The sequence below is a fragment of the Penicillium verrucosum genome, assembly GCF_028828655.1.
Source record: "Penicillium verrucosum strain IBT 35672 chromosome Unknown utg000001l_segment0_segment0, whole genome shotgun sequence".
Taxonomy (NCBI): Eukaryota; Fungi; Ascomycota; class Eurotiomycetes; order Eurotiales; family Aspergillaceae; genus Penicillium; species Penicillium verrucosum.
The window spans coordinates 12681443-12705034 of record NW_026643210.1 but is presented as its reverse complement, the minus strand read 5'-3'; the positions used below and the strand labels follow the sequence as shown (position 1 = coordinate 12705034).

The following is a 23592-nucleotide window of genomic DNA, read 5'->3' as shown; positions in this document are numbered from 1 at the left end:
TTTTTTGCTGTCAGAGATATTTCCCAACAGACAAATATCACAGAGAGAAATGTAGACATAGAATAGGATGGGTGATGTGCTGGCAGCGTGACGGGTGTGGTTTCTTCTCAAAATCAAAATCAATTACAGAGGAGATTCGTTAGAACGCATAGCGTAATGTTGTGTGTGGAACTGTGGACAGAAGGTGAAACTTCCAACTGTCATGCTGACTGATGAGTGAGACATGCATAAACAAGCAAAGTTCTTTCGAAAGATGGAACGAGAACGCTGGTGTCGAAGCAGATGTCCGAAAGAAACAGGATCAGATGCGGGGTCGCTGCGTAAAAGAGTTGAAGGTGACGTAACCGGCTATGTGGACGGTTGGCATGCATGGATGATATGAGAGGTGTGGACGTTAATCGATGCTGTCGTCGAGGTTTACATTGTTGGGGGTAGTCGGGACACGGTTTCGAAGACCGAATCTCCGTGCCCCTAAACTGTTCGTTCGCAGTCGTGGTGTTTGGATTGGCGTGTAGCTGGTTGCTACTTTGCTCGATGGCGTCGAGATTCTCGTCTGAGAGGGTTCCATTTGGGGCGAGCGCAGACTTTCTTCGACGGAAGATCCTTGTACGTTATTGGAAGAGAAGCTAGGCGTTAGGCCGTAACGGCGTGACCCAGCCTGGATGTTGGAACGGGAAGTCGCGGGAGTGTACGTAGCAGGGTTCATGTAGCTTCGACGGAATGAGAGACTAGATGAGAGAGTCGGTGTCCGAGGTTGTGCAGACTGCACCTGTGGCTGGGGCAATTGTGATGGTTGGTATTGCGGGGAACGGGGGGAGTATCCGAGGCCGTTTTGCTCCTGCTGCGCACCGGAAATGGAGCGAGATACTGTGTGACCTTGGGAGAGTCGTTGCCGAGGAGGGGGGATGGCTTGTGCAGGAAGCGGTGTACCAATCTCCGTATTGGCTCTGGAGACCGAACGATTATGTGGACTTTCAGTCTCTCCGCTCTCCTCGCCAATGGTCAGTCTGCGGCTGCGGAGGGAACTTGACATGCGATTGAGACGACTGGTTGGGTTAGATATGCTGGGGGATTGGGTTGGACTCTGTTTATCCGTCGTGTGTCCAGGGCTGGCATTGACCAGGGATGCTCGACGTGCATCAAGACGACTGGAGATGCGAGTCGTGCTATGGCGCCGCTCAACTCCTTCGGGCTCCAGGTTCCCATTTCGCTGATAAGTTGGTATGGACATACGAGCATCGACCCCCGTGCTATTCGATAATTGGGGCTGTACGTTTGTCTCGCGACTCGACGACGGTCGGGCATTCTTTAGTTGCTCATCCGTCAAGGCTAGGCAAAGCTCAGTCAGGCTACGGCACACACTGTCCGCTTTGCGGCGGGCATGTCGTTCAGGTGAGGTATATCCTCCATTCACAACAGAGGCGGTGCCCGACGGAGCTGTATTGACGCCCAACGCGGTGGAAAGGTTTAAAGCATCGGTTATAGTCGCTTCGAGGGAGGTGTACACGTCACCGCTCAAGACAACTTTGGCCTTGGCCAATGCGGATTGCAGGATCGGGTGCACCGGGCTATGTTCAGTATCTGCAATCGAGGCGCTGACTTTGCGGCGCTGCTTCGGTGAGGAGGATAAGGTGGTAATGGCAGTGTTTGCAGTTCGCGGTCTCTCATTGGTAGGGGTGTACATTGCCGCTGAAGACGACGGAGGTAGCTTCCCTGTCAGTTCCAGCTTCTTGATCCGATCTTTAAGATCATCCAGTTCGTCCCAAACAGTGGATGGGGCCGTGGTGGACAGTGTCGACTCGGTTCCATCAGCGCGCGATCGTTCTGTATCGGCTCGCGGTCGCCCGGTCACTTCAGAGGCAGAAGGTTGCCGGCTGCTTCGGATTGTAGAGAGTCCCGAATGGCGATTGATGCGCGGATCGTTTATAGAGGATCGACGCTCCTGCTCCTCAGCGGCGGAAGGTGTGCGCGGTGAAGTTTCTGGGCTCGTGCGACTGAAACGACTTCTTGGAACACCGACAGCAGATCGCGCGCCGGATCCCAGGCTACTATAGCGGAAGCGATTTGGGTCATCTAGAGGATGGGCGGATGACGCCGGAGTGTGGATGGAGCTGTAGGGGGCAGTGGGGGAATCGTTCTGGAAATGCAAGGGGCTGTCGATATTGCTATACCGCTGATCGGGTGAGGGGGTTTGTTCTGTCGTTGGCGACCGTAGACTTTGGCTAGAATAACCCAGTCGTGACTAGTCCATATGTTCTCGTTAGTTATCGGGAATGTCGCAAGAAGGGGGTTAAGCGGGATGCTACGGTCGATGAATTCGCAGAGCGATCAGGAATGCGATCGGCTCCAGGACTTTGTATTATTCTCACTTACCCGTCTGAAATCCGAGCGACCTAGCGAGTCGCGATGGCTGGAATCGGCTCTCGCAATATTTAGGAAGACATCCTCGTTCTTTGGGCGGCCCTCGTCCATCGAGGACTTGTCCTCGATTCCCCGATGAGTACCGTTTAAAGAGCTGTTAAGAGAGCGAGCATTGTCATTTAAGGTTCTGGTCGCTCCAGAATAAGCCAGACTTGATGGCATTGTTCTTTTCACATCAGGGCGATCTTGGTATAATTCGTCCTGTCTGGGCCTCTTTGAGGCATGGGGAGATTCAGAAGCTTGGGGGCTGGGTGAGCTGAAGCTTAGGACGGATCGCCGGGCGCGGTGCAATAAGGAGCGTTTGGTAGTTAGATTGGGTGTTTCATCGGTGGGGCCGTCGAAGCGAGTGTGCAACGACAAAGAACGGGAATGAGGAAAACGTTGGAAATGTTGGAAATGCTGGAAATGCTGGTCATGGTCATAGTCATGATGTTGATTGACCTGGTTGGGCTGCAAATGGTCACGGGAACCTGCAGCCATCATGTACTTGTGTGTGTGTGTACTCTGTACACTGTACGTTGTACAGAGTACGGTGAAGTACTATTAGTACCTTTTGGTGTGAAGTATTGAAGTATTCCTCGATTCTGGGGAAAAGCTAGGATTGTATAGTTCCGACAGATTGGAAATATGCACAGTTCATAGTCATTGCAGGATGTCAGTAAGGACTCATGGACATGACCTGTCAGAAAGAATATTGGATGCGGGTATACACTGTGGGAAAAAATTTCAATATAGACGAGCCTTTTACTTTTTTCTATTGGATTTTTGTTGACTTTTTTTCCTTTTTGGCTAAGATTGAGATATTGAAGGTGTAGACTCAATATGCTGGATGATATTATTTAGAGTACTTACCAACTATTAAATAACTAGTTATGTAGATATACCTAGGTAGTTAACTAAGAACTGAAATATACGAAGAGAGAGCGGAAAAAAACAAAAAAAAAAAAAAAAAAAAAAAAGTAGTGAACCATGGTTCACTCCGCTAAGACCATGGTTACTTTGAAACAAATTGAATTTGGACGTTGGAAAACAAACTGCTCAATTCGAGTGGTTATCGGGTTATTCGTATGTACTTCAATGTTTAATATTGGATACATCCATGGAGTTACAAATCTACATAGTTATAAGTACACACTAAGACTTCATCAAATGTACAAAGTACATAGTGGGAAATATTGAGGATGCCAGTCAATCTCGGAATGGAAAAAGTAGAAAGTCAGCCGAATGTGTGGATAAATATCATTCTCTTCTAATGTGCTGCTTTCAATTCCTCCCCCTAAATGAACACTGAAATGCAAAGTGGACAGCCTGGGCTAGGAAAAGTAGTCTATGTTGTAGGTGCTCGTAAGTTGTTCTTGCTATTAAATATCCTGCTTCCAAGGTCAATTGAGTGGCAAAGGTAAACTAGTAGTAGTGTGGCACTGCCTCAACCTTGGAACATTGGGCTATACTTAGAGAAGAGACAAGCAAGGCCATGCCAATAAAGGGGCTTATTCAGTGATCGATGTCCTCCTAGTGTGCGGAGTATTTCATGTGGTCTTGCCAATATCATTGGAAAACCTACAGAACGCCTTGTCTAGATTCTTGTATACAAAGTGATCACTATTAGCCGAATCCTTCAACCTGGGGCACTGCCACTTAGCCATCGCGTGACAAATGGATTGTTACGTGCATATTGTTGCAATCCACTACCAAGGCATACACCTTGTATGGAGGATGTGGACCAACTTGGTACGTACGTACTTTGTTTAGATTAAACAAGTATCTATTTGTGGAATAATCTGGAGAGCGCTCGCTATATTGCATCTTGCAACGGGTGGCTAGTGAACCACAATGCCGTTTGCAATCTCTCTATATGTTTGTATGTTGTATACTCCGTACATGCATCAATAAAGACCAGACCAGGAGTTGATCGGTATAGAGTAGTTTAATTGAACAAGCTGTCCTTGTATGAGATAAACTAATGGAAAGTGTTCTTCAAGTCTGAAACACAAGCATGTCGAACGTAAGACGCGCATATCGTATAATTCACTTAATTCACTTTATTTTTAGAAGCAATTTTATGGTGAAACATTTGGGATTTCCCTCAGAATTAAGAACGTCAGGGGGTCTATCTATTCGGAACTTCTCTGCCTCAAAACCAGATTTTAGACGGGAATGCCTCTCTAGACTCGGCACATCGCAAAAGTGAAGATCTAGTTTCAGGATTGTTACGACAATCCACGTGGAAAAGGCCGATCACTCGTCATTCCCCGAAACTATAGTGGGCCTCTCGGGCTTCAATCACTCCCCTAAGTCTTCACATCCAGGCTGATGTAATAATGTAATATAGTAACCTACCTAGTATAACCACTTCTAGTTAGTTATGATTGTTTAGAATGTATGTAATTGAATGACATTTGATTATTATGTATGTTTGTATGTGCCGATACGGAGTAACTAGTTACATATATTGTAGAAACTAAAATGTATACGATCTCAGTGGTAAGTGCCAAGACCCACTGGTTTCCCACTAGTATGAGTTTGGTGTGTTTCATACAGCGCCAAACCCAGATCCATGGGGTTTCAGGTTGTGCCTTTGCCTCTTGATATCATCCAATCAGATATCTCTCTGTTCCAATTTTGGAGATGGCCCCTAAAACACATTTAAATGGCCCAATGGTATCATACCCACACAATCTCCATAGGATCAGCCAGCCCACCGTTCACCCATTCGAATTTATTTTCACTTTTCAGCCTTGGAAGTGGTTGCCTTTGGATAATTATATTGTATATAGTTATATAACTATCTACAGCTATATTGTATACCCCATACATAGAAAATAGTGGAGTTCTACCGAGAGAGAGATAGACGGGAAAGTGAATTTGGAATTGACCAAATCGACTCTCTCTCCCTTTCGGGTTACTACGCACAGCACATCTCCACCATATCCCGTCTCAGTGTTTCCCCCTTGTCATCTCGGTCTTTAGCCGTGTGTACATCTACGGGGTACTCCGTACTCCGTACTGTGTGTAACAGATTGTCAATCTTCTCCAACTTTTAAGGAAACATACTCAGCTGTGCTATGTGGGACCTATAAGTACTCCCTATAATATAACTACATCATAATTAACTAACTACCTAGGTATCATTGAGAGATATAGAAAGAATTAGAATTCCAATCATTTGTAAGGATAGAAAATACCTGTAACAATGTAGTAGAAAGATAATAACACACTAAGGTAGGAGAAGGCACACTCTCGAGCCTCTCATCTACCTTGGTTTGACGCCGACGAAACATTCCAGGGCGGCTAAAATTAGAGCACAGGGCATTGATTGGTTTTATCCCCTCTTTTTTTTTTTTTTTTTGGTTGGTATGTATTGTATGTTACAGAAGGTATACAAATGTACTCCCCATACACACTTGAAGAGATCTCTAAATAAAAACACAAAGGGTCCAAAACTCGTATACTCTTCTTTCTTCTTTCTTTTCCTTTTTCCCTTTCTACATCAAACCTTCTCTCTCTCTCTCTCTCTCTGTTCTCTCTCTCTCTCTTCTATCTCTTCTATCTCTCCAGTTCCCTGGAGGAACCGCTTTGATTCTATCCTCAAACTCTTTTTATTATTGATTTCTCATCTCTTTGATCTTTGATCTTTCTCTTTGATCTTTGAATATCCTGTCATTCCTTCATATTGCTTGTCTCATACTTCAAGAAGAAAAGAAAAAGGAAATACACATACCCTTGTGATCTGGTATGTGGGCAGCCTTCTCATATCCAACCTCTTTATTACACTGGTTCCCACTGGTTCCCACTTTGTCATGACATCGTGCATTGTGTGGATGCTTTTCCCCTTGTGATTTGCATGATCGGATCATTAGTCTTAAACCCTTGCATTTCAGCTGCCCTAGATTCAAAGCTAACGCTCTTCCCCATGGAGACCCCATTTGCGCAGGTAGCAAGTGTATTCTTGATCCCGAATGCCATTCTAGCCCTCTATTGAGAGCTGAATTGAAAGGAACTTCTTTTCTTCACAGTGTCGACTTTTTCGGACAATGCCAGTGCAAACTAGCCAGGCGTCCTTTCCGGACTCATTTCCGTCTTTCATGTCGGTGTTTGGTGGTCCCCTTCCGCGATACAAAGAAGAAGCAAACACCATCCACCCTCTTCAATACCCTACCCATGTTCCTGTCAACACACGCCTACTTCCTTCCCCCCACCGCGAAAGTGTTTCATCCATGACCTCAGTATCAACCGAGTCCTCCCCAACCACCACCATTTCGCCCTTTGATTCCCCCGGCGGGGGTGACATCTCTCCGAGCTCATCCCCGGAATCCCCCTCTGCCATGTCCGTCTCATACCCAAAGTTCATGCCTTCCACACGGCCCGTGGAGCTTCCCCCGCGGCTTGCGCCTGTTGGTGAACCCCGCCTATCGCACCCGACTTCCCATAATCCGCGCCCAGACTCCCCGAATCGGCGAGCGCGTAATCTCAAGAACTTGTCCTTGCGAATGCCGCCCCCATCTCAGTCTCGCCCACCTATCGCTACTGCATCCGTGGTGGAAACAACGTCAAAACACCACTTCGATGCCCTGCCATCTCCCATCGCGATCCCTTCCAAAAGCAAGAGCACGAAGCGACGCGCCGCGAATCTCACCATCCAGACCCCCACATTTAATAAACCGTTCTCCGCTATCGCCACCGATGCCGTGCCCCCAACTCCATCCCTACGTCACGCGGAATCCTCACCTTCGCTTGCATCGGTTACATCGCCTTCGTTCGCCCCGCGGGGAGGTATGCAACTTCCTCGGCTAATGTCGCAAGGTGCGCGCCGCGCATCTTCCGATGATGCTGTGTCACCTGTCACCTTGAAGCCGGTTGACGGATCTGGCTTCTCTCACCGTGTTCTTGATGGACTAGAAGAAGAGGATGACCATCTCGACTCGCGCGAGTCGACCCGCAAGAAGGATCGTGGTTACCCGGATGGACCCATCCGAATCCATGACTCTGGTGTCTACTTGTATCTAGAACCAACAGCGGAAGAAGCGTCCAAATTTGATGTGGTGATCAACGTCGCCAAAGAAGTGGTGAACCCATTCAGTTCTAGCAAGGACGAGCGAAATGATACAGTGATGAGCACCTGGCGGAACGCCTCCATGGCCTCGAAACGCTTCTCCCGCAGCGAGCCTCAGACTGCGATTTCAGAAATGTCCTTCAAGTCTGCCTGGGAATTCCAGCCCTCAGACTCCGAGTCGGCAGCCCCTACGACCGCAAGTCCTACAGCACCAACACCAGCACCGGAGTACCTCCATGTCGGTTGGGACCATAACTCCGAAATTCTCGAAGACCTGCTCCCGCTTTGTGAGCTCATCGAGGACCGTGTCGCTGAAGGAAAGAAAGTTCTCGTGCATTGCCAGCTGGGCGCCAGCCGCTCAGCATCGTTAGTGATTGCCTACGGATTGTACAAAAACAGACATCTGGATTTCAACTCGATGTACGAAGCAGTTAAGGGACGCAGCCAGTGGGTTGGCCCCAACATGAGTCTCATCTACCAGCTCACAGACTTCCGCTCTAAATTGCTGCGGGGATCTACCTCAAAACCCCCACCTCAGGAGTGGTTTGTCCAAACCGGCCGAAGAAGCTCAGAGCCTCAGGTGGCACGAGCTGAGCGCCCAGCGTCCAACGAATCAAGCCGACCAGCCTTCCGCGGACTGCCGCAGGCACCTTCAGTTAGCTGCCTCTCGATCCCCGAAACGACTTCAATGCGTCCCACTACGAGCGACGACGGTACCTACACAAAATTCAAGTCCTACTCGCCCAAGCGGAGTCTGTCCCCCCGACCCCTCCCATTCCGACAGAAGTTCCAGTCCGTGGGACCTGCCTCGGGTCGGCTACGAGGGTTGCCGCGTAGCGTCAGCAGCTGTGACCCGCTGGTTCAGACCCATGTGTTTGTACGTGATGCGCCAGACTTCAGTGGTGATTTGTTTTCACCGAGGACAAATGAGTTCCTCTCACCGGCTCCTTTGGCACCACGATCATTCCACCGAATCGATCGCTCCGCAGCCTTATCTTCACCTCCCATTCCCCACGCCATGGGCTTTGCCACCGAACCGGCAGACCCCCGCTCCCCTCCATCTGGTGGCGAGCCCCTGATCATGAGATCCATTGATGAATTCTTGTGATCTCTCCGCCTTGTGTCCTTTGAGACCAGGCTTGCAACGATTCCATGACCCGACATATTTTTCATGTCTCTTTCCTGATTTGAAGACCATCTGCTCAGCCATCCCCGGGATCCCGTGCATCGTGTCCCGGGGGTCAATGCAACCGTTCTATTCCCACTTATTAATTTCTTCCACTCATCTCAATCAGATGACTGGCTTGATGATACTCATGACCAAAGCAGGCTTTGCTGTCCCTCATCGCCATTTTTTTCCGACTTGCATACTTACTGCATATTTCTTTTTGTCATTTGAACCTACGGGTCTTGCCAACGCCATTACTGGTCACCATCGTTTGAATTTTTTTCCCACTTTTTTTTTTTTACCCCCATTGGCGTCTCGGGTGTCCAAAACGGACGAATTGATACCAAGGCCAGGCCTTCAAAGATCGAAACAGACTCTTCTGTTTCCTTTTGCCTAGTACCTGTAATATTATCGGAGGTTCCTATCTCTTTTGGGTTTTGCGGCTTTTGTCTCACGTTCGCTTGGTTATTTCGTGTCACCCTCCTATTTTCCATCTTGCCGCATTGACAAGGTCGTTGGTTCTTCTATGCCTTTCTTTGCGTTGTTCAGCATTCGTGTGGTGAGCTTCTTGGTTTATGGGTGAAGGGATGGCATGATGAATACCCCATTTGCGCATTCTCACAATAGAGATCGACGTTAGGCTTCAATTGTTTTCTCGTAAATTTGTAAAACACATACGGCATCAAGTCTAGTTCTAGTAGATCCAATCGTGGCTTCAGACTGTTTTGTTGATTAGAACGGAGATAGCGATAAGCCCCTCCAACCTAAATTTTTCCTTGCGCATCCTCTCCACGCGACAATGGCTGAAGAATCTCATCCGGCATACCTCTCGCCGAGCGAGCTGGGCACAAAAGACTAGTATGTGTTCTTGTTAGCCGCACCCTCTTCCTCTGCTGGACGCAAGGACCGGGAATCTATGTACCCCGCTCTGCCCCTCCACAAGTGTTGTATACAGTACAGCGAATACAGCAATGGATCAATTGGGCTACCAATTGATCTATAAGACTGTCTTTGATATCCAAACCGATTCTTCAAACGTAAACTAACACTCCAAACCTAGCTGGGAATCCTACTACGCCCGCACCCTAGCCCACATCTCGCACGAAGCTCCTAAGAATGACCCCAATGCCAACGACACGTCAGACCAAAATGATGACGATGCCGCATCAACCACTTCCGACGTAAATGAAGAGGACGACCCAGGCACATCTTGGTTCTCTGAACACAACGCCCCGCAAAAAGTCCTCCACTTCCTCACGCGCAAGTCCTTCCCCTTGTCGCCGCGCAATACAGCACACAAGAAAAGCCCCCGCCAACCGAGTGTTCTTGATCTCGGTACTGGGAATGGGAGTATGCTTGCACTGCTTAGGAAAAGAGGCGGGTACGCGGGGCGTCTTGTTGGCGTTGATTACTCACGTCAGAGTGTTGAGCTTGCTAGGGAGTTGCAGCGTGTGAGAGGTCATTCGGCTTATCGGAGTGACTCTGAGGATGAGGATGAGGATGAATCTGATGATGAAGAGGAAGCAGAAGTCGAGACTGAGACCAAGGCCGAAGCAGAGACTGGATCTAATGACTTGTCGGAACATGAAACATCAATCCAGTTCGAGGAGTGGGATATCCTCGGCTCTAAGGCTCTTCTTTCTGAGACCGGGCTCGAGGTATCTCCCTCCTCATCCTCTCCCTCGGAGGAAACACTCCCCTGGTTCCCTTACCAGGAAGGCGGCTTCGATATCGTCCTCGACAAGGGGACGTTCGATGCCGTCTCGTTAGCTGATGATGCGAAGACCACCCGTGTCTGTGAGAGGTACCCTGATATCGCGCGGCGTTTAGTGCGGCGCGGTGGGTTCTTGATTGTTACTACCTGCAACTGGACTGAGGAAGAGCTGGTGCATTGGTTCACTGCCGATCGGACGAGTGGGGATCGGTTCGCGGTTTGGGGCCGTGTTGAGTATCCTCGGTTCCGGTTTGGAGGACATGAGGGACAGGGAGTTTGTACGGTGTGTTTCCAGAGACTTGGGGATGCTTGATACTTAGTGGAGCTGCGGAATATCATGCGAACTATACCCCTAAGCCAAAAAGAAGATGGATTGCAGATAGCCAGTATAGAGACATGCTGAATATAGTACCGAAATATGCCAAACATTTTTATATGCTCATCTAATTTTATGCTCGTAATCTCATCATGCAAGGAAAATGGACAAGATATCGCTCAAAAGCCCACCCAATACCACCATCAAAACCACAAGCCACAACTCTACTCCCCCTTCCTCTTCAAAACAGCAATAACACACCATCTCTTCTGATTCTCCGTACCCTCCCCTTCCCTAACTGGAACCCACTCCCTGCGAATCTCACCCCCATCCTCCAATCTTGCAACCAAATCCCTCTCATAGATACTCTCAATCACAAACCCATTCTTAAGAACCGTCTCAAAGAACCCCGCAACAATCGCCCGTCCCGTATGGAATCCAGAAACGACCCACACCTTTCCACCCGGCGAAAGGAACCATTGCATCGTGCGGGCGAGGTTCCCATGCTGCGAGAGCATCCAGAAACAATCCGCCGCAACGATGCGCGAAAATCCACCCTTATTTGCCGTCGCGAAGGAATCATCTAACACACCCCATTCATGCGGATGCATTGACACTTCTCCCGCGACCCGAGGCGTGCGCTTGGCTAGATTGTGCTCTATATTAAAAGCGATTGCGCCGCTGAACGCAGGCGAGGACGGGTGGTCCGTTGCCACAACCTTCGAGGCGTCGGCTAGAGCACAGATTACAGAAGGAAGGGCGGCGCCTGTATATAATATGAATGCGTTAGTTTGTGTTGGGTTGGGTTGGGTTAGGGTTGGGATTGGTGGCGGGGAGTGGGGGGGGAGAACAGTATAAACTGCCAACATACCAGCACCCAACTCGAGCACACTCTCGCCCTTGATATTCCACAACTCCCGGGTTTCTCTCTGGGTTTCTATCTCTAGTTCGCCTGGTGCGGTGGGTGTATCCGCCTGCTCAACACCCTCTGCGACTACCATCGCCGCGCTCCAAAGGAAATGCGCGAAGAGCTTGCGTCCCTCGTCGACCGGGTTCACTGATCCATCTGCCTTGGCTTGGCCTGCAGCGATCTCCTCGGATCGCTTCTGGCTTGAGCTTGGGTAGCTGGGGACCATGATGTTGAGGTCGCCATAGCGCGGGGAGCTGTAGAGGAGGTGTTGGCCTGGGTCGCCGTGGAAGGAAGGTGCATCGTCTGGGAAAAGGTGGGGGAGGAATGCACTGAAGAGGTCCTCGGACGATTCGTCGATTTCGGTGTCGACGTCTTCGTTTTGGAATTCTGGTGTTGGGGCGCTGGGTGTGTTGGTGGGATGATGGCGGCGGGGGAGGGGTCGTAGACGGGAATGGAGCATTGCTGCGGTTTATGAGGGATTTTTTTCAGTTAGTGTGTGGTGGGATTGGATCTGGTATGCACGAAGTCGAAGTATAGATCTTGAAGGTTTGTATAATTGAAAAGTCAATTGGCCTCTATCATGTATCATGTGAGTCCGTTGTGATCCATGTCCAATCTTCATCTCTTATCTCTTATCGGCTGTTTTTTTTTTTAATGAAGTGTTTGCATTGTTTGATAACTTGGTAGATTGGGTGAGATTCCCTCCGCCTTTCAGCCCTGGAGGTCCGACCACGTCATGGCAGCACCAAATTGGGACCTCGGGAGAATAATAATGGGGTTGAAAATGTTATCTTTATAAAACCATTTAAGAAATAATTTCAAGAGCTATGATAGCTCTTGATAGCTCTAATAATTGGATCGACATCAATCCAACCTTCTAATCCAATAATAATACCGACAAGAAGAATGTCCCGAATTGTTTCAGCCATAATCGCGGGACAGGAACCTTAGGAATGTGCCAGAACCCAGAAATATCAGGGGTGTCTCCCACTATGAAGGGCGCCAAAATAATTCCGCTCCTAGGTTCCCAAAGTGCTCGTGCGCAAAAGGATAGTGTGACGCTCGGAGTAATGATCCTCTCCCACCGGCGTTAGCGTGCGAGATGGCGCGACCTGATCGTACAATTTGTTGTAGGCTTATGCCCAGGTGGTGACCTGAGCGATTATAAATTGACACCTGGCCCCTTCAGTGCTGCCTTGGGACTTATCCTGGGATTGGGTGATCAGCCACAATTCCTCACGAGGTCTAAGCTTTGCCACAGTAAACAGATTTATTCTTATACTGCATACAACATAGTTACATACATATGAAGGTAATTATATAATTATATAATTATATACATAAATTAGATTGTATCAGCTGGAGTGTATCAGGTGATATCTTTGACTAAGCCCAATGACATCATTAGATCCACCAAATCCACCCTCTTCTAAGCACTAGACCGGTCGATGCTATGCAGGTGATCTGGTTGATACATGACAAACCAGTACAGAGTCGGTACTTTCAAAGTCACTAGTTGGAAGTACTTACGGCCATCTCCTATCAATACACATTCGTCATTGCCCGGGTCGGAACCAAGTAACCTGATTGGTACTTGAGTCTGGAGTTCAGCTATCCCATCTTGTGACCCTAGTTGATCGTCAGGCAACTGGATGTTTTATTTATTTTTTTCTAAGCAACACTGTTTACTTAAATTCCAAGGTTATCTACGGTATTTTGTATTTTGCATATAACATTGAAGGTCTCTATTATCAAAGGAATTGGGTTATTCTTTTATAGCCTGAGCCTGGACCCATGGGACTATCCTTCAGAACCAGGGCGCAGGCCCTTCCCCTGTACGGAACGCCATCCGAGGTATTAAGACACATTACCAAATATGATATTTAAGAAGAGAGTCTGCCCAACATTCGCCATCCGAATTCATCGGAATTCACTAGAAGTCAAAAGGGTTTACTTGTTACTTTTTTAACATGTCTTTATTCGGATAAGTGGATCCACTCTACTATCACATCAGAGGCATTGCAACACACACACACACACACACACACACACACACACAGATACAACACACAATATAGGGCATACTTAGGGAACATAACATTACCTAGGTATGAAGCATAGACAATAATATAGTCTTAAAGGCATACATATCTTCAATAAAATATTAGCAATAAAATACTAATCTCGTATGTGTGACCGGTGATCGCTCCCCCCCGCATGCTCAAAGGGAAAGGCCCCCGCAAACCTGAGCGATTTTGGCTCATACCGGCCCTGACTCTTTCTCTCCTTCTTTCTCCTCTTTTTTTTTTCCCTTCCACCTTTCTTTTTTTGGATTCACTCATCTTTTCTTATTTTCTTTATTCACTATTATTCTCTCTCTCTCTCTCTTCATTTCCTCTTCTTGCACTCATTGCTCTTCTCTACCTATATATCTCGGACCCAGAACTCCGCCTTATTTCGCCTTCACTAAATTGAGGGCAACTAGTGTCCTAGAGGGTTGTCAATTCCATTGGAAGCTTCCTCTCAATTCTTACCATGGCCTCATTCAAGGTAAGTGCCCAGCATTTCTACCTGACACCTTGTTCTTTTTTTTTTTTTTTTTTTTTTGGAGGAGAACCATGCTAATTTATTGGCCAAAGGGCCAGTCACAGGAATTGTCCATGTCACGTCCTCTCCCCAATTCTAGCCAGCGCCATCACGCGCATTCGATCTCGCTAGGTGCTCTCAATCCAAATCACCGTGTAACACGCCGGAAGAGTGTCACCACCGCCGCAGCCAATGCTGCCGCCGCAGTCGCCGCCTCCATGGAGGGCGGGGAGGCCACCTCGCTCCCAATGGGTGCGCATCGTCGCGGCCTTGCAGGCCGCAAGGGAATAGAGTCCGGCTCCATCGGAAACGTATCTGGATTTAGCTCCTACCTCTCCCGCAGCATCAATAGCCCCAGCCAGGAATCACCGGTCGCCCGTAAAGGTTCTCCGGGATCGGACCATTCCGATGGCAAGCCCAAGAACCGAAACCGCCGAGCCAGCGAGGGTGCCCAACTCAAAACCGAAGGGAAGCGTGCTTCGACAGCCATACGTTGCGATCGCTGCGGGAAAGGGTATAAGCATGGCAGCTGCTTGTCTAAGCATATGTGTGTATCCCCCTACCGCTCGGCCGTCTTCTTCTAGCTCGATCGGGAATATGCACCATGTCGGCTCTGTGCAGGTCGCCCTCGTGGTTATTCAACTCCCCCTTCGTCACTGCCCCCCTTTCTTCCATCCCTTTCAACAGCATTTGATTGACGTGTTTTTTTTTCCTTCGTGGTATCTTAGGTGGGAACACGACCCAGCATGGTCCGTTACTTCGAAACTTCTCATCTCCAAGCATCAGCAGGTTCAACTGCTGGAGGCTGCCTCCGTTCTGGTCACCATGAACCACGACGATCCACCCGATGAGTCCGCCGAGTTGGAGTCGGAATTGTCGTCTGGATCGCCGGACGCCCTGTCGGAAATGCGGGATGGCATCAGTTCCGTTGAGACCACGCCTCCCCCAATGGACTCGGAGGAAGACGACGATTTCGAGATGTCGGGTGTGCCGGCACAATGGACCAAACGCCCCAGCGTCAGCAACGCGTCCGGTCTCTCTCGTTCTTACCAGTCCATTCCCTCCAGTTCGTACAATGAGAGTGCTCCGCTGCACTCGCCAAGCTTCTCCCACTTCCGCCACTCGAGCATCGACACCCGTCCTTCGACTGCGAACACACGGTTACACGAGGATGATGAGGCGGATCTTGCCGCGGCCATTGGTCTGTGCAATTTCGGGACTCCTCGCACGGGACCTGTTTCCATGACCCCCGACGTCCCACCAGTGCCTCCGCTGCCGGCGCGCTACTTGGACTCAAGTAGCCACCCGAGCAACCAGGCTATCTATTCCCCTCAATCGCGCCCCACAGAGGAGGCCGCTCGCCGAGACTCCGAGGCCAACATCTTCTTGTCCCGCTCGCTCAACCCGTCGCTGTCGTACAAGGTGTCGGATGAGCGTGAAGTCCGTACTGGTGGTGACGATGCGCAGAAATCCCGTCAACGTCGCAACGCCGATGTTGACTTTGGTAACCGCTCTGCGCCGGCCGACGACGACGATGGCGGTGTCTTTGGCCACATGGAAGAGTAGATCCCCCACCCTCTCCGCGCCTGCGCGCCTCCGAGCCAGTCCTTGGGTCAAATCGGCGCATTGCTGAACCACGACCCCTTCACGATCTCATGTACGAGCTTGAGCGAATTTTTTGAACCTTCTTGTTTACATGTTTACAAACCACTCCAGATGGAGAATTGAGCCAATGTTCAATAATCGTTCAGAGCTCTTTTCTCAACGGAGTATTTCACTATTCTCGGGACCTTTTTTTCACTACCTTTTGAGATCCCCATGTATCAATCATGTCTCCTTGGCCCGCTTTTTGGTTTTTTTTTTTTCTCCTTTGTGTTTTGTTTTGCCCTGTTCTGGAAACCCCTATAAATGGCCATACTCCGTATAGCCGGCGCATATTTATCATCCCCATCAAATACTTATATCCATAGGGACATGACCCCTTCCATGTCTCCTATGCTTCTCGTTTGTCCTTTTTTGGTTCTGTTTTGGCCTCTCACCTCGCACATATATACCAAACCCACAAATTCTACGATCCGCTTCCCTACTTTTCCCACATGTGTATCTCGTCCATTCTTTTCTCTCCGTTTGCTTGCCCTCACTCTTCTATATATCCTCACCTATGGTCCCTCACTCTCGTGTACTCAACCCTCGGACGGGGCATACAATGAATATATATCTCATGAACGTACTATATTGCTTCAGAATGTAGATCTACAGGTCATTTCCATATCTGTCTGCGTACCTGTACATCATAAGCGGGGAAATAAAGACCCACTACGGGGTAAAGGTCCATCTTTTTTTCGGATGTTTCGTCATAGTTGAAGATATGGGATAGATAAGTAAAAGAGGTTCTGCTCAAAAGGTATTGGTGTTAATCTCCTTCGGGGAGATTCTGCCGTTGTCTCTTTCAGCCAGTCGTTACGAATTACAGGAAAGAGGTTTACATTTATTTCTCATTGCCAATCCACCAATCCCAGGTTAAGATAGATCTCTCTTGCCCAAGATAGGTAATTGGATTATGTTTGCAATGCCTCATCAGAAGGTATTCATCTTCTAGTCACCTCGGGGCCGGTTGCAGGTCGTGGTAGATCATATGCCCAGAGATTGCAAGAGGGTATAACAGGAGACAGTTACGAGAGTGTTGGGTGTGAGGCCTAAACGAAGCAGGTCATATATACGATGGCTGCTGATGATGTTCAATAAGCATAACTTGATGAGCCAATTCGTTAAGCAGTCAAGGAATTCAAGAGCTAAGGTAAAAAAAGGGAAAGGGGTATTTGCAATCGTTCTTTGAATCAGCTACCACCTCCACCACAGCCTCCTCCTCCTCCTCCACCTCCATCTCCACCACCACCGCCGCCGCAACCTAAATAGTCAAGTCAGTATGTAATTTCGTCTATCGAATGCAATAAAGAAGACTCACCACCACCACCACTGGATCCTCCGCAGCCGCCACCTGATCCACCTGTATAGAAAACACATCAGCATCCGTTGTAGTCGATGTTCATAAAGAGACTTACCACATCCTCCACTACCACTGTCTCCTGCGCAGCCACCTGCAGCTACGGCACCACCTTTTGACAAATCAGTTTCACTCAATGCTTCTGAAAGGGCGGAGGAAGAACTTACCACATGTGCCGGCACAACAGTTTCCATGGGCACCTTCAGTGAAATTCATGCAGGCAGGGTTACTCGCGTACGAATCACAGTTGATGGATGGGTCCATCATATACGGTGCATAGAATGGCACGACAATGGGATATCCATATGCATAAGGCATGTAGTATGCAGCAGAAGCGTCGGCCTGATTATTAGCAGATTTGGAGCCGGATCGTTGACGGCGCTTCTCAGCACGCCGCATAGCCTTTTCGTGGTTACTCTGTAGACGTACACGTTGTATAGAGTTATGCCACTCAGACCGGTGGTACATGTTCGTCGGCCGGACCGCGTTGTGCGAAGAGATATGTGGGTTCTTGTTTGGATCGGACGAGATATCGGGACGATCGTGCAAGAGGTCTGCAGCGACTCGGGCGCGGGAGGCCGAGCCAACGGTGATCAACCGGTCGTATAGGTCTGGTGCTCGTGTTGCCTCGCAGTACCAGCAGGTGCATTCGCTGTATATGCCGCCGTCGGTGAGACGGCGGTACATTTTGCTGGTCCAGGCGAAGCCGTCGGAGAGTTTGCCTTCGTCGACTTTGTCGTCGTGGTCGATGAACATCCGAATACCACGATAGGTTACCTTCGACGTGCTGTATTTGTAGTACCGTGATGGGCTAAGTTGGTGTGTGTGCCAGGCTAGGTCGACATCCAGAGTGGGCACGGCCATCTTATCTGGCCTTTCAATCATGATCCGGAAGAACACTGCATACTTTCTGATCAGTCGGTCCATGGTGTCGAAGACGGTCGGTGAGTGTAGCCAGTCGATTTTGTCCATTTTATCCACGAAGGTGCCTTGTCTGATAACGGCGCCCACAAGATCTACCGCGAAGGGACCGAGGTTCTCCCAGTATCGAGACATCATTCTTCGGAATTGGATCTTCTCCTCATACTGAAGGTTTCTAAGGTAGACACCATGTGCTTTCCACAAAAGATTTGCGTTACCTAGCTGGGTCTCGAGTTGCTGCTTCAGCTGGGTGACATTCTGACACAGATCCAATCGACCATCAGTGAGGTGCAACAAGTCCTTTCTGCCAGCCTGGACGACTCGGGTGGGGAATATCATGTCCCGGAGGGCCCGAGGATCAGCCTTAGCAGTTGCACCCCCCTCTGGCATTCCATAAAGATTGGTGAATGACCCGGGCATAGGGAGGTCTTTGTAGAGAGTTCCTTCGAGGTCTTTTCGAAACTTTGCCACCTTGAGCCGGCCATGGTCGATTATGCGTTCACAGCTGAAGCACTTCACCTCAAATGAATGATCGGCATAGCCACTGCTAAATTTGAAGGCGTAGGCAACAGTTCCCCCAAAGCGAGCTTCTGTCCACGGGACAGCGTTCGCCCATCCACAGCAGGGGCATTTGACATGCTTGGTCGGCGGGTCGTGTAGATTGTTCCACTTGAAGTCCAGTTTCTCCTCGAACAGCTGCTGGGCTCGTTCGGAAACTGTATACTCCATCCTTTGGTTGTTGATGCAGCGATCTATCGCTTCCCATGGAAATCCTGTTGCCCAGGTGCTCATCCTGCCGTATCGAATGCAATCCTCCAGGAAGTTCCGGGGATTCAACATATGAGCATGCCAGACCATCAGAATATCTATAGAGAAATTAGAAATTAGTCAACCGCGTTTTGGTCTCAGAATCAACAAACTTACCCAGCGGGGGTAGGTTTTCCGTGCTCCATGCAACAATAGTACCACAATTGATAATGTTTTCATAGTCGTTAGACTCCAAGTCATTAATAGTTGCCATTGGCCTTGATCTGGGGAGCCCATGAGACCACCACTTGGTATATCGGTCAACTGCACGGGCTGTATATACCGCCCAGCGCTTTTCGCGAATACGAGCCCGTGCTTGATTCAGTTCATTCGGGAATCTTTCAGCATCGGCGTCGTGGATATCGAAGAGCCCGTCATCACTAGAGATAGTATCTCGCAGATCTGCGAGCACAGCCAGAAACTTGAGATGTGCAACACACTGGTCACGAGTGATAGCAGTTGGAGCAGATAGATTGGAACTCAGATCCAGCTGTGGTAGTTCTAGTGGTGGCGGCTGCTCGACCGCATTGACCGAATAGGGAGGTGGGAGGTCACTGGAAGACTTGCTGATGGTTTCAAGTTGATCGAGTGTGTATTTGTAATTTTCATCCGTTGACCTACTCATGTTGGCGTTTGACAGAAGAATAAGATGTGAGTGTTGGTGAGTCAAGTCTAAGAGGTGTGGTCAGGTGGCTCTTTATATCAGTTGAATGTTGACCGATGGACCTTTGGACCACCATCTCATTCTTCAACGCTATCTGACCACATCCAGATAAAGACAAGTCAGCATGGTACTTTTACAGGCTTCCTGGCCTTTCATAGCCTCCCCGGGAGATTGACAAGATAGGCAAAGTGCATTGGTGATAATTGCCACTACTTGCCCTGGAGCATTGAAACCTAAACTACATTTGCCTAAATCTCCGCAAGATACATTCAAATATTAAAGTGAATGAATGGTGTCTTCGTATTCATTTGCCCTCCGAGCCAATAATATGAAAACGTTTTTCTCAATCTCGTATTAGATTGGGTACGGAACATATGAAACCGGGCGCCTGCACTGCCTTGCTGCCTTGGTGGCTTCAGTACTGCCTCCACAAGGCTGTCTGGAGATACATGGATGCATAGTGTATTTTATGTTGTGCACAAAGGTTTCTGGTGCCTTTCTAGCGCCTTTTTCATATGCTTGTACTCTATACTCCTTACATACTATGAAAAGTGATGAAAAATGGACAGCTCATCCCCGGTCACGTGCTACAAAGTCGATATCAGGTCATGTGCTAAATAGAAGCACGTCTGGTCATGTGATATGCCCCTCTGCGCTGACTCATCGAGGCTCCCGGAAGAAGTGCGCTCACCGAGTGAGAACGAGAAAGTTGAGACGGGTTTGTTGGAGAAAGACAAGAAGGAAAAGGAAATAACCAAACCAAACTGTCCAGATCAAGACCCAAATTGTGTGTCTGCGAATCCGTCCGAATCTCTCTGTCAACTGTCTGAAACTGAGATCACGATCCGCAAAAACGTCATTCAGCCTGGCTTCTCTCGGGCGATCGAACGGCATCGGAGAGGGCCAGGCCCAAACTCTTGAACCGATTGCGACCACTGATAATGCTTCTATTGGCACAAGTCCCGTAATGGCGGGTGTAAATCAGTTACCTGTCTCAGTTACCGCTGATGGCGTGCATGGTCGCAAACGCAATATGACCATTGCGGGGATCGACAGTTCCCCGGGGAGTATCGAGGATATGGATGATAACGATGCGCGCGAGGAGAAAAGACGTCAGCCAGTGAAGCGCGCTTGCAATGAATGTCGACAACAGAAAGTAGGTCTAGCATATTACCGCAAAGTCGGGATTCTGCAGTTTGACTAATTTTTTTTTTTTCGGGTTGCGACAGCTCCGATGCGATGTCATTCAAGATCCATGGACCGATTGTTCGCGGTGCCGTCGACTAAGGCTCGATTGTAAAATCGAGTCCAACTTCAAACGTGTTGGGAAGCGCAGCCGCAATGCGGAAATGGAAAGGGAAATAATGGAGCTCAGAAAGCAGATTGCTACCGGCCAACCAGTCCCTGGGATGTCACAGCAACAAGCGTTGACCGCAGGACAATTGACACCAAAACAAGAATCGAGTCAAGTCAGTCCTGCAGTATATCAAACCCCATCGGCCATGTCCGCAGACCAGTACATGGGATCTCAGGAAGCCGTTGCATCCCTCCTAGACCTTCGTTCGGGCTTCGATGGTACCAACTTCATGAGGAACAGTGGACAAATCAGACGAATTGAGGATGTTATGGTTGTTCCCGAGAAAGTGGCAGAACTGTTTAATATGTGAGTCCTCGCCTATCAAGTCTATGTGATTAGATCTAACTTGTTCCCGTCAGATTCTTCACATACTACCACCCTTTCCTTCCATTCTTGGACCGAAATCAGTCTCCCGATGATTATAATTCTTCCTCCTCGTTGCTTTTCTGGACAATACTCAGTGTCGGTGCACGGCGCTATCAAGGCGATTCGAATTTGTTGAATTCCCTCGCTGGTCCTGTCAGCCGGCTGGTCTGGAGCACTCTAGCAGACATCCCTCAAAGCTATCATGTCGTGAAGGCTCTCGCTCTACTATGTTCATGGCCATTCCCCACAAGCAGCACCTCAACAGATCCGACCTTCATGTTATGTGGAATGATGGTACAGGTTGCTATGCAGCTTGGTCTCCATCGGCCTTCCCACACTCAGGACTTTAGTAAATTCCGAGTGGAACTGATCGAGGATGAATTGAGAGATAAGGTGCGAACTTGGGCGATTTGCAATATTGTTGCTCAGAGGTATGTACAAACCCCTTATCAATCGCTGCTCGCATTTGTCTCATGTTTCACTTCCCAGGGTTTCCACCGGCTATGGACAGCCATCATCTACTCTTTACGACTGGACATTGTCCTCGAGCGATGCGCTAGACCCGAACTTCAAGCTTCCAGAAGATATAAGGCCAAGATTGGAGATTGAGAAGTTTTGCGATAGGGTCACCCGAGCGCTTTACACAAATCGACGCGATCCTGTTGGTTTAACCAACGACCATGAACGCTCGACGATGATTGCCTTTCTGTCGCGAGACTTTGAGGAGTTGGAAGAACAGCTTAAATCACAGAATGACTGTAAGCTTCCGAAGTTCAAGTGGGGATATATTGAATCCATCACTAACGACATCCAGGTATCACTGACTTGTTCCTCCGTGCTGCTAACCTTCATTTGCACCTTTCGGCATTCTTTGATGAGCCAACCACTAAAAATTACCGCGAACGCGTCTTATCTCTGTATGTCGCGACGACAACATTCCTTGAAGTTGTCCTAAACCTCGAGACCGAGGTTGGCCCGGTTCTCTCTTACACCCCATACTATGTGTATCAGATGATGGTTGCCGCCGGTTGCACTCTCCTGAAATTGTGCAAGAGCTTCTTCGCCTCTCACATAGACATGGAATACACCAAGAGCCTATTCAATCGTACAATCTGGGCCATCCGGGGGTGTCAGCGTCCAGCAACGACCTACCCGAACGGCTTGCGGAAGTGTTGGCTCAGATGTGGAGATTGGGAGGAGCGACTCAACGGGCTAACAATAGCACCGATGTTGACGACTCCCTGCGACTCAAAGTACGCTGCCGGATGAGCATGTCCCTGCTTTTCGACTCCGTATGGCGCTGGCGGGAGGATGCCAGGACTAAAGGCCGAAACATTGAAGGTCAGTATCCCTTTTCCCTCTCAAGTATAAAATCAAAAATCTCTAACCTGATTTTAGCCTATCTAAAAAATCCAACCAACCCTGACTCGGCAGCCGATTCCTCGGCCACTTCATCTGTCGGGCCTGTACACACATCTACAATAACACCAGGAATGTCTGGGAATGATCCAAGCCTTGCCCCGGCACCCCTGCTATCCCAGTCTAGTCTTGGGATCCAACCACCCGCAACCCACCATAACGGACTTCCAAGTGGCTTCATTGAACCTAATTACGAAGTCTTCGATCCGTTGAACTGGCTGCTTGACGGCCTGGTAGACTTGCCCTATTCATACACCGCAATGGGTGGGATGGAATCCCAGGGCATCGCATAGATTGGCCTGCCTAATATTTTCTTGGCGTCAATGCCGGTTCTTTTCTTTTCTTTGCTTTCCTTTTTATTGCAGGCGTGGTTTGCGTTGTCTGCTTGTATCATTATACCACACATTCGATCGCTGATACTTGCCAGGGAGTTTGTTCATCTTCATCTTCTTTCTATCTCCGTCTATATTTTTTTATGGGATCCCTTGTACGATTTCCTTGATTCATTTTCAATACGGTTACTATATTACTTTCCAATATGATGCTATATTTGGCCCCAAATCCTTGTCTAACAAAAAAGAAGCGTCAGAGATTAGCCTCATGCAATTATAAAGTCCGGCACATTATGTGCGTATATCACACCGAGTTATTTTTGTCGCTTGCTTTTGCGAGCACAGATTCGCTCCGTAGAAGCAATTTTAACCTAGCACAGTGATATCATTGCTTTTCTCTCATCTCCATCCTTTTCGCTGGACGAAACCTATATAATCTTGGTTATCCAGGTCCCTACTTGTCCATTTTCTTCTCTTTCCCATTGCCTCTTTAGAATAAAATGACTTCCCTTTATATTCCCAGTTGGATCGAGGTGGAACCTCACACTTCGGCT

General features: G+C 48.8%; 7 protein-coding genes across 7 annotated transcripts; 4 read left to right on the top strand and 3 right to left on the bottom strand.

The window, feature by feature from the left end:
* Positions 1 to 394: 394 nt before the first annotated feature.
* N7516_004674 (putative LPXTG-motif cell wall anchor domain protein) lies at positions 395 to 2901 on the bottom strand (the record flags this gene model as incomplete). The annotated part of the gene is made up of 2 exons (XM_057217394.1): positions 395 to 2242; positions 2374 to 2901. The coding sequence occupies 2 exons, from the start codon at positions 2899 to 2901 to the stop codon at positions 395 to 397; spliced, it is 2376 nt and encodes a 791-aa protein (XP_057079277.1).
* Positions 2902 to 6455: 3554 nt separating this feature from the next.
* On the top strand, positions 6456 to 8582 carry dspD (putative protein-tyrosine phosphatase; the record flags this gene model as incomplete). Its single annotated transcript, XM_057217393.1, has 1 exon — positions 6456 to 8582. One exon carries the CDS (start codon positions 6456 to 6458, stop codon positions 8580 to 8582), a length of 2127 nt encoding a protein of 708 aa, XP_057079276.1.
* Positions 8583 to 9441: 859 nt separating this feature from the next.
* Positions 9442 to 10669, top strand: N7516_004672 (putative S-adenosylmethionine-dependent methyltransferase; the record flags this gene model as incomplete). The annotated part of the gene is made up of 2 exons (XM_057217392.1): positions 9442 to 9500; positions 9703 to 10669. The coding sequence occupies 2 exons, from the start codon at positions 9442 to 9444 to the stop codon at positions 10667 to 10669; spliced, it is 1026 nt and encodes a 341-aa protein (XP_057079275.1).
* A 227-nt stretch (positions 10670 to 10896) lies between these two features.
* On the bottom strand, positions 10897 to 12042 carry N7516_004671 (putative nicotinamide N-methyltransferase; the record flags this gene model as incomplete). The annotated part of the gene is made up of 2 exons (XM_057217391.1): positions 10897 to 11438; positions 11544 to 12042. The coding sequence occupies 2 exons, from the start codon at positions 12040 to 12042 to the stop codon at positions 10897 to 10899; spliced, it is 1041 nt and encodes a 346-aa protein (XP_057079274.1).
* A 2075-nt stretch (positions 12043 to 14117) lies between these two features.
* N7516_004670 (putative C2H2 finger domain protein) lies at positions 14118 to 15734 on the top strand (the record flags this gene model as incomplete). Its single annotated transcript, XM_057217390.1, has 3 exons — positions 14118 to 14132; positions 14234 to 14715; positions 14897 to 15734. The coding sequence occupies 3 exons, from the start codon at positions 14118 to 14120 to the stop codon at positions 15732 to 15734; spliced, it is 1335 nt and encodes a 444-aa protein (XP_057079273.1).
* A 1271-nt stretch (positions 15735 to 17005) lies between these two features.
* On the bottom strand, positions 17006 to 19525 carry N7516_004669 (uncharacterized protein; the record flags this gene model as incomplete). The annotated part of the gene is given in 6 exon segments (XM_057217389.1): positions 17006 to 17076; positions 17134 to 17175; positions 17231 to 17314; positions 17340 to 17589; positions 17602 to 18959; positions 19018 to 19525. 6 exon segments carry the CDS (start codon positions 19523 to 19525, stop codon positions 17006 to 17008), a joined length of 2313 nt encoding a protein of 770 aa, XP_057079272.1.
* Positions 19526 to 20396: 871 nt separating this feature from the next.
* N7516_004668 (putative C6 transcription factor (Leu3)) lies at positions 20397 to 22999 on the top strand (the record flags this gene model as incomplete). The annotated part of the gene is made up of 7 exons (XM_057217388.1): positions 20397 to 20720; positions 20794 to 21227; positions 21281 to 21718; positions 21777 to 22045; positions 22102 to 22456; positions 22510 to 22628; positions 22686 to 22999. The coding sequence occupies exons 1-7, from the start codon at positions 20532 to 20534 to the stop codon at positions 22997 to 22999; spliced, it is 2118 nt and encodes a 705-aa protein (XP_057079271.1). The 5' UTR covers positions 20397 to 20531.
* Between the last annotated feature and the right edge of the window lie 593 nt (positions 23000 to 23592).